Here is a 16,016-nt window from a genome sequence, read left to right as displayed (position 1 = left end):
AGACCAAAAATAAATTAATGTGTACATGTCTCTTATTATGACTTGTTTTTGTACCAGCTTTGAAAAACGCACGCACGCACCCAGGCATGCATGCACGGAGCCCAAAACATAAGTCCCTGTTTCGAACTACATCCGACGGGAACTAAAAACACCAGCAAAATACTGATGACTGGTGGGAATCTGAATAGCTAGAGCACTATAAATCAGAGTATGGTAAACCCTGCCCTCAAAAGTATTTAATTTTGAAGACTGGTTAGTACCCATATTCAATTAGAACCAGCAACAAAAAAGCCTGAGATGCCATTTTTCATTTCATTGAAGTTTTCGGAGAATTACAAAATTTATGAATAAATATTTATTGCATTGGTTTATGCTGGCAGTGATCATGAGTGTAGGACATCAAAAAAAAATATGCAATTATACCGGTACATTAATCAAATAAATCAAACAAACAAAAAAATTGCCGGTAACTGTTGAATGTGAGATTGATGCTGATATCACTGATGTATACTCAAATTCTATACATACATGGCGGTTCTGATCATTCACTTTATTTGCAGCAATTGTTCAAAAGTCTTTAAAGCAAATTTTTTTTCTGATAATAAGCCCACCATCTTTATGCAGTTATCTGACTGTATGCAAGCCCAGAAGCTCTGGTTAGCATGTACAAAGAAAGACATTTCATATGCTAAATTGCATTTTTGATCATTACTAACATCACACTCTAAAGATACATACATTATGCTGTGTTCACATCCAGCTCTGAAAAAAGTAGAAGATTTTTTTTTCAATAAGAAGGAATATTTCTCCCTCATTCTGAATACAGAGGAGGACTTCCGAAATTATTGCTCAACTGGTCACAATTTTGCCTTGTTGATCATTGCATGTTCAGGCACTATTTTATTCTGGCTCAGTTTTACAATTTTCATTCAAACCACCTATATTCAATTCTTCTAGCAAACATAAACCTGTTTCGTTTGGTTTCTGTTGATTTAATTTCTTTGTTTCATTTTATTAAAAAAACATACATGTGTTTACATTGTGAGCCATGTAACAAGCACTTTGTTAATGGTTAGGTACACAAGTAAATATTATATTGCATTGTTAGGGAGTTCTGATGATGTCATTTCCAGTTGGCAGATCAGAGGACAAAGATGGTTACCAGTGACTTACAGTTGGAAATATGGCATTTACAAATCAGGTACTAGTATATTTATACTTCCAAATGATGTATGATTGATGATTTGTTAAAATTATTACCCAGGAAATCGAATTCAAATAGAGGGGAATCCCCACATTCTGTGAACATGGATCGCACATCCTTGACAAGACACTGATTAAGTATGTGATTATGAAAGGTCATAAATGGAGGCAAGTTGGATAAAGTTATAAATGGAGGCAAGGTAAAAACTGAGACATAAACTGCATACTTTAGCACTAGGTGAGAGCCCTTCATTTTATATTGTCAACATGTTCTTCACTTAAACTGATTTATCACACCTACTGGTACATTGCCACTGCTCATACCACATGGTTTAATTCGTTCTAACCAACGATATTACTAAACAGTGTGCCCTCAAATTCAATATAATGTGCCACTCATGACATACATTTGCTATGATGCAAGTATGAAGAATTACCCTATAACCATTACCAAAGATAATTTGCATGTTTGTTTTTCTTGCTTAGACAGAATAGTCGTCAAATTTTCAGAGGCTGATGATAAGAGTTATTGGAAAGATGATGGCCCTTTTATTTGAGGTGATTTTTTTATGCCATGAGTTGGAAACACAGATAAGCAGTGTGCTACGGCTCTGCCTGTTTGGAACAGTCAAAATCTGTCCCACCTTCCAGTTTGTAGACGTTATGTAAATAAATGTGCAAACACCATTAATTCAGGAATTAGGTTAATTGTAATTAATTTACATGTTCACGCAATTGAGTGGAATTAACTTTTTAGCAAAAATATCAAAATTAGAATGTAGTGAATAGTGCATTTACAGTATTACATATTAGGCACATTCACGAAATACACAAGCCATGCATGGCACAGTCCCCATTAGTTATCAAATTTAAGATATATAGTTTTGTTTATAGTAATATAGCTGGAATATAACCATGACAGGAATATGATTTTTTAACATTAAAATGATTGACAGTTGTATCTGATCGTTAAACAAGTACATGTCCAAAAATCAGCCATTTTGATTACATGTATATATATAAAACGTATAACGAATATATAAAATTTAAATATAATAAGTCAAAGCATTTAAGAGATATGGCTCTAGAAGCCCAATCATTAAAACAAAATGGCCGCCAGTCAGGCATTTTGAATCCAATCTGAAAAATAAAATGACGAGCATCAGGAACCCGTAATGTCTAATGTATGTACCAAGTTTGAACAAAATCCACCCATAAATGCTTGATATTTGATGATTGTTTAGCACAAAAATGACCATCATTCGGCCATTTTGAATAGGATAGTCAAACTAATATATCTATGACATGATGTATAATGAATATTTAAAATTTGAAAATATTATCAGTCAAAACAAGTCGGAGATATGGGTCTAGAAGCCCATTTTGAATAGGATCGTCAAACCAGTATATCTGTCTATCTATGACATGATGTATAATGAATATTTAAAATTTGAACATAATCAGTGAAAGCAAGTCAGAATATGGCACGAGAACCACATTCATTAATACAAAATGGCCGCCAGTCGGCCATTTTGAATCTTATCTGAAAAATAATAATGTCTAATGTATATACCAAGTTTGAACAAAATCCATCTGTAAACAGCCGAGAAATGGTTGATTTTTAGGATTTTTTAGCACAAAAATGGCCGCCATTCGGCCATCTTGAATCAGATCGTGAAACAAATTGACGTGCATATGTAAAATATTATGTATGATGTAGGTGTGGAGTTTGATTGTGATTAGTCCAGGCATTTCTAAGATACAGGTTCGGACGCACGCACAGGCGCACGCACACACGGAGGTCAAAACACAAGTCCCCGTTTTCAGACTGCGTCCGAACGGGGACTAAAAAGATTACAATGGGGTTCTCACAAATAATTCAGCTGTTATTCATTGAAGCATAAACTAGTTCATTAAAGCAAGAGAAAATTAACTCATTTACTTGAATGTCATTGCTTGAATGTGATCAATAATAATGAACAACCATAGCCTACCATGTCTGGTGTCAAAATAAGTTTTATGGTCCATCAATGTTAAAAAAAGAACCATAAAAACATACTAAGCCATCATTATAGCATATAAATATAGATAAAAATATATATATAAATACATAATCAAAAGAAAATATGATTGCAGATTTATAAACTATCATTGGGTCATTTTATTACACTCAACAATTTGGAGCGATATTTTTATACAAAAAAATATACAAGACAGAATTTGTATCACAAGGTTAATTAAGAAACTGGTTAATTAACTTCATATTTTGATGCCAACTCAATTAATGGATCAAATACATGCCGAGATCTTCATTCATAACTACATAGATAGATAGAAAGTGATATGTCAACTCAGCAAGTGACCTCTACATTCCAACCTTGACCCACACATTTACATAAAATTGAGGTAACCAGATAACTGTCATGGCCACTTGCATGCAACTTTCCTCCACACTTCATCAATGGAGATATAATTGCAATCAAAGCATACTTCTTCCCACAAAACACAACTTCCCTTGTATTTCGTTACCTTTTAAAAGGCTATACACAGTCTACTCAACTTAACCCCAATTACAGCAATCCTTGTGTTACTGCAGTGCAATGAGAGCTTATTCTCTTATAAGACAGACAGGATAAAGATATACATCACACAGAGGAAATGCATACTGTGAAATACTTTATTTTAGCTGGAATTAATTTTCACTGGAAAGACTTTTTGGGTGTTTTGTATGATTTTATTTTCACTGATTTTTGATGAATTAAATGTAAAATATAGGAAAAAAAGAATATCCGCTTGATTTTATTTTCACTGAATCATTCCTTCTGACAGCAAAAATAGCGAAAATTAATTCCAAGTGAAAATAAAGTATTTTACAGTACCAGAATCAAGTTCAGATATATATAATTATTTTCTGTTAGCATGTTTTTTGATTTAATTATTGTTAATATTTTATTGCTTATGTTGAGATGTATTACACCCAACCCAGCACTTTCAGACATAAAAGTAATAACAACAAATTCAAACTTGTGATAAAATTCAAAAGCATAAACATGAAATGTCAAACAAACTCACAACTTGATTACAAACAGATGTAATATACCCATGCAGTACCATTTAGCTCATAGGAAACTCAAATAAGAGCGCAGCTAATAAAGTTTTATGGTAACACGCGCAAGCTTCGTCATTTTATACTTGTTTTTTTTTCATTTGGTCACAAACTAATTGACTTTATTGATAATATCATGGTAGTTTCAAGTATGATTATTGAAATAAAAATGTTCAGTCAAATTAGTTGGACATTTTTTCCACAACTTTACTACAAGCCAAATTCATCTGGTAGTAAGTTACGTGGCGCTACAGATCGTTCTCAACAGTTAGTTGGATTCATCTTGATTTTATTAATTGATTTTATTTTGCAGAATGCAACTTATTAACTGTTTTACAGTTAGGAGATTAAAGAGGCGAATGGTACATTTTTTCTCCAATGCGTTGCATATACAGTAACTTTACTAATAATTTTGAAGGCCCGGGTTTCTAACTTTTATTTAGATTGACGCCATCTTGGAACTTGGAATACCCCTCTCCAGCCGATAGCATTTATTTTGTAACACAAATTGGTAATAAGTCCAACTATTAAGGAAAATAACCTCATAAGTGTACTTACAGCTCTCGTCGAATCGGTTGCAAACACAGAAATTGTCAACAGGACCAACCTGCAAAAATAAACGGGACATCTATCAAATGAATGATGCACACAAACTTTTCTAATACAGTGAGTCCGACCTTTTCGGCGACGTGACTTTCCTTCTGTTCACTTTGACAACTTACCAGATAGACATGGCTTTCGACTGATTGTTAACGAGCCCAGAAGTCCAAAATCGAACACCTGAAAACATCACCGGCTACATCAACAGTATTTACAGCGTATGCAGGACGTTAGCCTGCCTGCACGGTGGAACTCGGATTTCGGCCAAGTGTTGTCCGCTCTGCAAATATCCAACCCAGTCAGTATACTGTCTTCCAGCTTTCCTTTGAAATATCCGTGTCAATATCTTCTCGTCCCAAGTCCAAGCCACAAAAATTTCCAGCTTTGTAAATTAAAGAAATTTCGCCAAGGTGTTCATAGGCCCATAAGTTGGAACGAGGGACATTGGAGTAAAGCAATCACGGCTTCCGCAGGGTTCAATCTTGGAGGAGGAGTCAAACTTTGAGAAATTATGTTGGGAGAATTGGGTATTGTGATCAGACACCAGACGTATGCCAACGGAAGCTCCCAAGGCGACCAAATCGGCTATTGACACCTTGCTGAGACTATACTTATTGTTTGTTTGTTCGATGGATAGGCTTACATATTTTACACACCAGATGACCAACGCGTATCATCCGACTAGTGACAATATATATATAAAAAATAACTTATATGAAATTCATTGGCAGTTCGGTGGGGGATATGCATATGGTTAGATATTATGCAATTTGTGTACGCGAGGCAGACATCGGAAAAATAATGAATGGGATTTGTTATGCAAATAACGGATGTCCCAAGGATGTCCATCTTTTCAATAATTCTGAGTGATGTTTTTAATTCATTTGAATGTAGTATGTTATCACGTCATTGAGATAGATACGTATTAAAAGATGTGGGTGTACGTGGAAATAAATACATAGTGGGGTTGGAAGCATACTACTAAAGATTTATCACATTAACCCTTTTTAATATATTATACATATATTGTATTGTGGATGTTTGCGTCTTCTCCCATAAATACTGAACATCTTTTTCAAGAGTTAGTTGACTTTTAGATTCTAAGACGATAATCTGTAAGCGCACAATTCATGAAGTAATGGATTGTCTTTTTTTTTTTTTTTTTTTTTGACTTTGAATAGTTTGAAGTGTCACTTATGGAAATTCTATAAATATTAATCTTAACGCATATTCATAATTATGGACGAGCCACGAGATGATGGCATATGGCCAATTTAAATTTTTTTAAATATTGGGAATTCTTTTTAAAAACTATTATAATGATGAACATTGTTCTGTAAGGGAACTTCTCTAGACAAACGAGGTACTCGTCTGGTTTTGTCAGGATATTGGGCTATAGAAAACGCAGATTGTCTTTGTCATTTCTCCCAACCCTATGTTGACCGAATTAAGCTCATATTTCCTCTCTAAACCCCGTCTATAAAGATACCGGTGCTTTACGAGTAATCAAACGCAAATACCAATCCAGCTGGCCACTAAGTTGACTTCAATTACTACCTTCTTATAACCATACGCCATTAGAAAATAGTCCGTTGCCATCTGCATAACCACACACTGGGCTGTCTTTCTCATTTCCGTGTGTCGCGTTACTGCTTTAACTAAACGAACAGATTATTTCAGTGGAGACCTGCTATCGATGGTGTATCAACTCTTGTTAAACTTTGCTACTTTATGTGAAGTTTAGATTTGCCGGTCTTCAAAAAGTAGTACGCGAGTGTCCCGCGAACTTCCTGTGAATCGGTCTTGGATGTAGAACTGCTCCGATCCTTGGTCACTGCAAAATGGTGGAAAGCTGAAAGACTCTTGTGGTAGTTTGAGATATATTTTCTGGTGTAGTGCTTCAGGTTATGAGGAAACTGTAGATATTTACTTACAGAAGACATTTTCTACTTGCTGCTGTTGCAGTAATATTTCATTAGAATGAAGTTCAGGGAAGTAATAGAACGCCATGTCCTGATATGTACGATACTCGTTACGATTTACTTGGAGTTCACGTACGGAGCGGTGAGTTATCAACTTAAATCACAATTTCATAAAAGTTTATGCATGTGTTGACAAACCGAATAACGTTTATATATTTGTCATTCTGTTTTTTTATATTAATTTCTGATTCATATTTGTTCGAGAATTTTGTTCAGTTGACATAATAGTCCCAATGGACCATCTCTGTCCGTCCACCGATCGCTCTGCCTATTGATAGGACTGCACGTCCGTTTGTCAACCCAGTATAAATCAAACGTTCAAACGATTTCTACAATTTCGTACGATTGCCCTGTTACTTTTATTGGGATTATTGGGAGTTACTTTTCATATCGCCAGTATGCGCGGACTGAGCGATGACTTCTTGCTTCAAGGTCCTCGCTGCAATTTAAATTCAGTGTAGTTCAGTGCGACTGGGGCTGATGTGAATATACAACTTTGTGCTTACTGCGTGCCATCTCGCATTTAAACATGTGTTCAGTGTCAAAGTCAACAAAGTCGCTCATTTTACTAGGGTATCGCTCCAAAAACCAATTTTCGGCGTTTCCAACCCCTCAATTTACTTTTTGATAATTTAGCAATTTCTGCACCAAAGTCGCCAAAACAAACAATTTAAGCCCAATTAAAATCACTAATATTAAACAACCGCATAGAAGTTACTCTTTTTGTGTTATAATTTTATTTAGAATCCAATTTGTTCCATATAACAAAAATTTAGCCTCATTAAAGTTATTCTTATTAAACAGTTGCACAAATGGGGGTTTTACGGTATGGGATATGTGCACAGCCACCAGTGCTACTGTACCCAGTGAAGTATAGTGCAAGGAGTAAGGGCACCTTGCCCCCCCCCACTACCTTGTACAATAGATATTCTTTCTTGTAGACTTTACCCAACATAAATGTGTTTTTTTTCTATAATATTTATCTTTTTGTTTGTTGTAATCTACATGTAATTAATAAAAAAAAATATAGATCCATAGTTTGGATTTTTTCAGTTCCAGAATAAAACTTGAGCCCCAAAGTGTTGTATATAGTACATTTAAGTTGTATATATCCTGTGACAGTTTATCTTCACATTTTGACTTCCCTAGTGGTGGAATTCTGAGAGTTGTAATCAACTATCACAAAGATCAAAAAAAAGAAATTGTTGTCTGGCATCCTCCCATATACTGTTACAGATGTGGGGGGGGGGGGTGTCAAACCTTTTGATACAACACACTAGGCATCACTTCAATCATCACTGTGGTGTTTTGATCACTTAATATAACAAATTTAATTAGATTAATTAACACATTGCCTGATGTTTCCATTTGTTCTCATTTATTTCGGCAATCTGCGGAGGCTTTCAGAAGGGGTTACTAAGTAAAATGGTGACTAAAATTATTGCCATGTTCTCTGTGCATTCAGTTTTGAATTGAATGAGTCACTCTTTTTCTCCATTCTCTTTTCTGATTGAATGCTACTTGTTCTTCTCATGGGGTTCACCAACAAATTTGTGTGTCATTCTTCTACCTTTCCATGTACACTGTTTTTCTTTTCAATTTGCAACTGCGACCCATTAGAGCATTTGTACAGTGGTTTATCAAAGCCTTTCATAAAAATTCCTCTTTGAAATTTGGAAATCTAAGAAACATTCCTTTTCATTTTGCATACAATACACATAATTCATAATTTAGAAGTAAAACACTGCATGATGAGATTTATTAGTGAATTGGAGTCCTAAACTTCATTTGAGTCTATGGTGAACTTTATGTTCATTTAACATGTATTTCAAAATACTGTAGAATACTTTATTTTCGCTTGGAATTTATTTTCGCTATTTTCGCTGAATGGATGATTCTGTGAAAATAAAATCCAGGGAATATACTTTTTTTCCTATATTTCACATTAAATTCATCAAAAATCAGTGAAAATAAGTTCCATACAAAACGCCCAAAAAGCCTTTTCAGCGAAAATTAATTCCAGCGAAAATAAAGTATTCCACAGTAAAAGATTACACTGTTAAACTGATTGTCAATTTTAAATACACAAAAGACTAAAATATATGGTTATCTGAAACATGCAAACCATTGCATATCTGCAGGTCAGAGTCGGTGTGTATTATCCAATGGCCACCTTATTTACCTTCCCTGTAAAACTGCTGGTGTGAATACAGGATTGTGATATTAGAGCAACAGACACCAAGTGGTACAACCTTTTCTAGTGTGAACACATAATGAATTAATATTTAATGAATATTGACATTTAATAATCCTACTATAAAACTTGTGAAGTAGTTACAATTACATAAGGTACAAGAGCCATTGACTGAATTGCACAAATATTTTGCTGTGCTATACTGGATTTTGGAATTGTAACATTTTAACAAATTTGTAACAAGTTTTTTGTAAGGTTATTGTATTGAAATGAAATGAAAAGTTCATACAAATAGGATGCTTATATAGCAGTAGAGAATGAGTATCCCAGTAAGCAAACTATGAGCTTAACTAGGTTAGTGATCTTATTTCAAAGGCTAATATGATAGTTGATCTCTTAACAAATCTATATTACATTAAAAAGCTCTGACTTCTGGGCATGTGAGGTTGGACATATTACCCATTGACTAAAAATAAAGTTTTTTTTGTGTGTGTATTGGAAAATCCAAATAATGAATTGAAATTGAGAGAGCAATTTTACCAAATTAATTATTTAATTGATACACAGTATTACAATGGGATTGCCAGATTTCCAACTCGTCTCAAACACTGGCTGGTTAATTAACATATGAAAAAATGTCTTAGTATAACCATGTCCATGGTATAACAAGACATTATTGTTCACTTTAATATTTAAGAATAATAAAATAGTGGTCATGCTCTGTAGTTCCACTGTGCTGCACTGCTATGAACATTCCAGAAGCACTGCTGCATTATTTTTTTCACCCCTTTATATAAAAACGTTCTCGGTTGAACAACTTTTCTCACAAACTTGATTTGTTTGCTTGATTAAACAGTGGGTGAATCTGTTGAATGGTCTTGTCTGGTATGGTTTCTTGGGTCACAGAAAGCTTAAAAGCACCCCCTATATCCGCGTAATGTTTCTATTTCAACCATTCATACCACTGTTCTCACTTGTCACAGTTGTGTAAAAGTTTATAATGTTGTTACAGTGAATTTGTTATTTGGATCGAATTTGTTTTGAATGTGGACATTCTTTTATTGATTGCTATAAAACTGACCTAACTAATATAAGGTGCAATTGGAGATCATGTTTGTGTTGTATTGTGTGTCATTTCAGTCAATTGATGTGGCCTTTGAATACATAGGTGTTTATTTGTGAATATCACAACCCTGTCCATGACATGACTTGAATTCTGAATCTGAAGCAATTGAGTTGTGTGCAGTCAAGGATGGAGGGGTGGGCGGTTACGTTTGAATAAACTATTTAACTTCTTTGCTATTGGTGGAAAATGATCAAGTGAAAAAAATATTTGCTGGAAGGTGATTTGTTATGTGTAGTATCATTATTTCTATGATGATCAAATTTCAGTGACTGAGTATATCAATTTATTGTTGTTTTCCACACAAAATGTGCACAAGCAGATAAATTTAATGTTTGTAAAACACATCCACAGATATTTATGAAAGTTGCCAGGCAGCAAAATGGAAGTCTTGTCGCTACTGCAAAAATTTTATGACCTAATAAGCTGGCAATCAGATTTTTTCTGAGTTACCAAATTAAATTCAAATGTCATCGATAAACACATGTTTTTATCAATCCTTTTGCGGGTCTTTTGAAAAGAGTCATATGACAGAATTGTTATAAACTTTCACTGCCATTTTTTGACTTCCTTCTGTTATTTAGGCTTGGTTTTAACAAATGCAAAACCAGTAATATTCACTTCTGGTAATCCCATTAAGTACTATCTGCTGCAGAAGTTATAATAGAAATAACATCAAAGGCATAGTTCACTCTTCATTAAACTTCCTAGACCAAATTCAAACTTGCCTTAATTCATCATCACTTATAAGTGCACACAAGTTTACCACACATCCTAATGCATTTTTTATGGGAAATTGCACAAAATTTGATTCATTGTCAAATTCAAGATGGCTGATGGTGGTACCAATTATGCATTGATTGATCTGGTCTGTCAAATCACAGTCACTGTGGTCAAATATACAAAACTCTGACTTGCCGTAAACAAACTTTATATACAAAACTCTGATCTGTTGTAAACAGACTTTATTATCAATATCTGAACTTGCATCCTTCCTAGCTTGTCTTCTTTCTGGAGGGCAAGACGATTGTTTTCTACTCGCACCTGAATTATGTAGTCAACTCAAAAGAGTAAAGATGAGTGATACTCATCTGCTTCCTCATTGGTAGGATTTTTGGAAACAACTCAGACTCACCGCTATTGGGATTTTTTTTCGTACAAGTAAACATTCATTCTCTCAATTCAAACATGAACAAATAGAACTGAACTTCACACAGAGATGGGTGTCCTGCAGTGTGAGTGGGCGGATGTGGTCAGACAAAGCATTGTATATAACAGTACAGTTACCAGTAACCGTGGCCCAAAGTTGTTGCCTTGATATATTGAATTTGAGGCCAAATGATATCTGTCTAGACAAGGCTGTATTGTGCTGTGCAGTCTCGACAAGGGTTTCCTGTATTTTGTAAGCACACAAGAAAGGTAGGAATAAAAAGCGATCAATATAATTGAAGCCTGATATTCCCAGACAGCTGAAGTGCTAAGACTGTGGTCTTTTGAATTCTTAGCTTAACAAGAAAGTGTTGGTTACTCTCACCATTGTGGAAAATACATGATTGATCTACGCTCAGTTTTCAATGTCAATGTTTTAAACACAATAATTCCTTTTTTGTGGCAATATAAATGGTAACAAGATTAGTTTGCATTGTGAAAACACTTGAAAATAAAAGAAAAACTCAGAGCATGGTAGAGCTGAAGTCTGAGTCGATATATTCTGTGGGCAATCAATTAGTATGCCAGTTGACCCTGATCAAGTGTTCACTGCATTCCATATTGTCAATGAGAAGGATAGATGATGTGGAGAGGGCAGTATGACCACACAGATATTCTGAACCATGGTCAGAAAATGCAGTGACCTTTTCCTTAAAAAACCTGATATTTTCATTTACATTGTCCAGCATTTCAAAGACCACTTCAAGTTAATTATTCCTATTCAGGTGTAAAAGCTGATTCTTTTGTTAATTCCAGCACTATTGTTGACTCCATCCCCCAAGGTCTTTGATGTCCAATGTCTTTTTCTGAAAAAGTAAAAAAGTACTCTGAATAGTACATTCAGGATTTCTATGTAGGTACAGTATTATGCTATTTGAAGGTCGTACTATTTGATTTGTTGACTCAAGTAATCATATCAATACCTCTGTCAACTACTGTAGAAAGTTCTGTGGAGTACAATGCTTTCATGTCTCAAATTATAAAATTGGCATGTTTTACTACTTACACACAAATGTAAATTCACTTACTGTACCTGGCATTCACACCACTGTGTAACCGATTGTAGGCCAGGGAGTTGGGGGCATATTCTGACCAAAACTTTTTTTAAACAAATCCAACAGGAAACCTATAGAAAAAAATAGTGGTTTACATTGGATAGGGAAAAGCAAAACACAGATCTAACTCAAAACTAGTGAAGGAAATAAATTGAACCATGTTTTTCACAGTTTCTAAAATAAAATAGACCAGCGTTTCTTAATTTCAATTTAACCATTGATTTTGTAAAACCTGTCTGAATCAAGCTGACAGTTTGATTTTGCTGCATGTGTATGCTACTTAAAATTTATAGTTATCCAAATTATCATTTAATAATAATTGGAAGCTGCTTTGAAAGAAGATAAGTTTTTTTAGTTAGCTATGAAAATGATCTTCATTCATCACAATACTTTAAATTATAAAATCGATTTTGGATTTTGCTGATTTACCAGCTGTGTAACTAATAGGTAAAGTAATTCAGTTCAGTTTTCATTGATTTTAATGATGGGACTTTCAGTTAATGTAAAGTACATTGGTGTGAATGTGTGACCTTGTTTCACCACAGTATCCTGTAGTTATAGTGGCCATAATGAATAACACCAGGCTAAAACGTGGGCAGGGGTCCAGTAAAGAATGTGCATATGTCTAATCAGTCAATTGAGGAAAGATATTTATGCTAAACCTTCTATATTCAGGCTTCTGTGTAATTACACCTTTATTTCAATTAAATTAAGTTTAATTTAGTGATTATTTTGAAATTATTAACATAATTATGTTTAACATATGCCAGTTGGAATATATCTGTGTATTTAAGTCTTACTATTCATACAGATAATTGCCTTTTTTTCCTTGTTTAACAAATGCAGTTGATAAGGTTCTAGATAAAGAGTGATTTGATGAGATTGACTTAGATAAAACAAGATTTGTAATCTGAGTATTTGGCACCATTCTGTCATAGATTACAAGTGTCAAGCCAACAATGGAGTTTAATCTGTTATTGCTCTGGGGCCTCAGCCATTAAAACACTTCATTAGTTTACGGTGGATGCCATTAGTGTAAATGGTAGTGACTGAGTTAACCAGGTTTAAAATCACTCGGCTGCTAGTAATGGAGCATTGTGACCTTTGTCAACAATGTTCTGTTTCAGAAATACTGTGGTTTTCACTGGGGATTAGAGTCAATGCATTGGCCTTGTGTGTTTTGACTTTCCTCCTATCGCTGGAAGCTAGATGTTAACAGAATAACAGAGGGCATTAAATTCCATTTGTAATATGGATCGCAGGTCAAGGCTTTAGTACATATGAAATTTAATACCAGGCTTGTTTAATAAGGATTTGGTCACTATCCAAATACTAAAAAATTATTTGGAACAGTGTGTTCTGGCAATTTGACTGCTGGAAAGAAACTGCCCTCAAACTGGTAGATGTATAATTACTTTGTTTTTAACATGTGTTAGACATGTGTAAAACAGTGTTATATTGTTCATTCGGACAATGGACATGCTATAGGACATATGGTATGTCAATTCATGATAAAAACTTTAGAATATATCTTCAAAAGTCGCACATTTTTTGGCTTATAATGTGCTATTGAGTAATCACCAATAAAGTACCTAGTTTAAGCTTGGTACCGTCTCAGTTTGTAAAGTTTGAACTTTGTTTATATCATCATGAGACCCATATCTCAACGGAATGACTGCCTCCTTTTGAGGTAACTAGTTAAATCTTAACTGATAGTTTTTGCTTTTCCTGTTATTGTGCAGTTAATTGTAAATACTGTACTACCGTAAAAAGGTTAATTATTCACTCGGTTTTAATTTTGCTTATTTCGCTGACTGGAAAATGCTCTAAATTAAAACCCAGTGAATATGTAAAATTTAGCATAGAACACATTATCTAAATGATAAAACCCACTGAATATGCCTGAAATGCTAAATCAGCAAAATTTAAACCCAGTGAAAATTAATCATTTTACAGTATTCTAAATAAGTATGGTATATTAATTAAAAAACTTCACTTAAGGGAGGAAGGAAGTGCTTTTTTAATGTTTCATATTTTACTAGGCAACTAAAAATAATTTGCTTTACATTCCTTTCCCTTCCCTTCCCTTCCCTTCCCTTCCCTTCCTGTCTTGTCATCAACTTGGAGATGTTTATCTCTGTAACCTTGCTAATTGTGATGTCATAGGGCTCAATCTATGGTTACTATGGTAACCAGGATTGGAATCCTTGAGGAGTTGACAGATCATATATACAGCCTATAAGGTCATTTTTGGAATGCTAAATCAGGTCACCAACTAAAAGATCAAAACAAATCGCTAATAATTATAAATACCTGTGGGTAATATACTAGACTACATGTCATGGTCAGAAGAGGTTTCATATTACTTTGGATACACATGGTTGCTCTACAAACAAACTTTTGAGCTTATAAAAACACGACCTCCTCTCCATACACATGTACATATGGCCATATTTGATCACTTAGATGTAAAACATCTCAAAATTGTCTTTTTTTGGTGAATTTGTGCAATGCATGATGTTTTTTGTTAAAATTGATGTTTTACTGAATTACTAATCCACTTAAATTTTGTAAAAGACACAAATTCATGAACCAATGAGACAATTTTATAGTTGTGAAAATTTCACTGGTATTGGTAATCACAAAGATATAGTGCCTTTTGTGAAAAATTGTGAAATATCAAAGTGAAAACCTTTCTAGTAGCCAAAATGAATTAGTTTTTCAGTATTAAACAGAAATATAAGCTTGTAGAGCAAGTATAAATTCTACTTTTGCCATATTTGTTGACTTTATTCCTGTATTTACAGCCCTGTGTGAAACCCCTGCACAGAATTTACATCTATTTATCAGCTATATAGTTTTAGACTCCCAGACTCCCAGGTTTGTAAATTTCATCATAGACCTTAAAGTTTATTAAACTAAACCTTTGGTCCTTTTCCACTTGAAACTCGCTAGGATCATGTTTTGTGATATTACATTGGATGATAAATAAGTTGTCGAGACATTTTTCTGTTTATTATCCTATGTCTATGTCAGTTCATAAAAACATGTGTAGGGTTTGCTAGAATTTGAACATAAATACTCTTTTGGAAGAATGCAGTGCTTCGACTCATCAATAAGCCTAAATAAAAATAATATATTGTTTCTTATAGCATAGTTATTAAAAACTTTTAAACATTAACAACTTTCTCTGATACTGGTGACCATTTTTTTGCCTATATTTCAGTATTGTCAATGTTTGTTTCTCTTCACATATTGTAATGGAGTTGTACACAGCTAAACCAGGTCAAGACAGACTTTTTTCTTAAGTGTCACTGAACAATGTAGATGTGAAATTATGCATAGAAATCATTAAACAATCAATCTTTCTCTTTTCTGTTGCATTACTTGTGAGGTATTTCTGAATGGATTTACTTTGATGAAAGCCATCTATGGTTGACTTGCCAGAGCTTCTCTTAAGCTTCATTGCGCTTGGCCAAAGAAAAACAATATTTCTAACTGTTATCAAAGAAGCATGCTATGTGATGTCTGCAGGCCTTGTCAA

At 34.1% G+C, this 16,016-nt stretch overlaps 2 protein-coding genes across 2 annotated transcripts in view; one reads left to right on the top strand and one right to left on the bottom strand.

Moving 5' to 3' along the window:
* The window catches only part of LOC100366888 (uncharacterized), an 89,348-nt gene extending 83,933 nt beyond the window's left edge, over positions 1-5,415 (bottom strand). The window contains exons 1-2 of the mRNA XM_085500913.1: positions 5,032-5,415; positions 4,868-4,916 (exon numbers count right to left, since the gene is read on the bottom strand). Of these exons, the coding sequence (XP_085357039.1) occupies positions 4,868-4,916; positions 5,032-5,099 (117 nt within the window). The 5' untranslated portion in view covers positions 5,100-5,415. The remainder of the gene's footprint in view (positions 1-4,867; positions 4,917-5,031) is intronic.
* A 1,133-nt stretch (positions 5,416-6,548) lies between these two features.
* The window catches only part of LOC100368399 (uncharacterized), a 59,782-nt gene continuing 50,314 nt past the window's right edge, over positions 6,549-16,016 (top strand). The window contains exon 1 of the mRNA XM_085500915.1: positions 6,549-6,973. Within this exon, the coding sequence (XP_085357041.1) occupies positions 6,890-6,973 (84 nt within the window). The 5' untranslated portion in view covers positions 6,549-6,889. The remainder of the gene's footprint in view (positions 6,974-16,016) is intronic.

This window comes from Saccoglossus kowalevskii, chromosome 1 (assembly GCF_978046115.1).
Source record: "Saccoglossus kowalevskii chromosome 1, keSacKowa6.1, whole genome shotgun sequence".
In the NCBI taxonomy this organism is placed as follows: Eukaryota; Metazoa; Hemichordata; class Enteropneusta; family Harrimaniidae; genus Saccoglossus; species Saccoglossus kowalevskii.
Note: the sequence above shows the minus strand (reverse complement) of the source record. Positions and strands in the feature narration are given on the sequence as shown.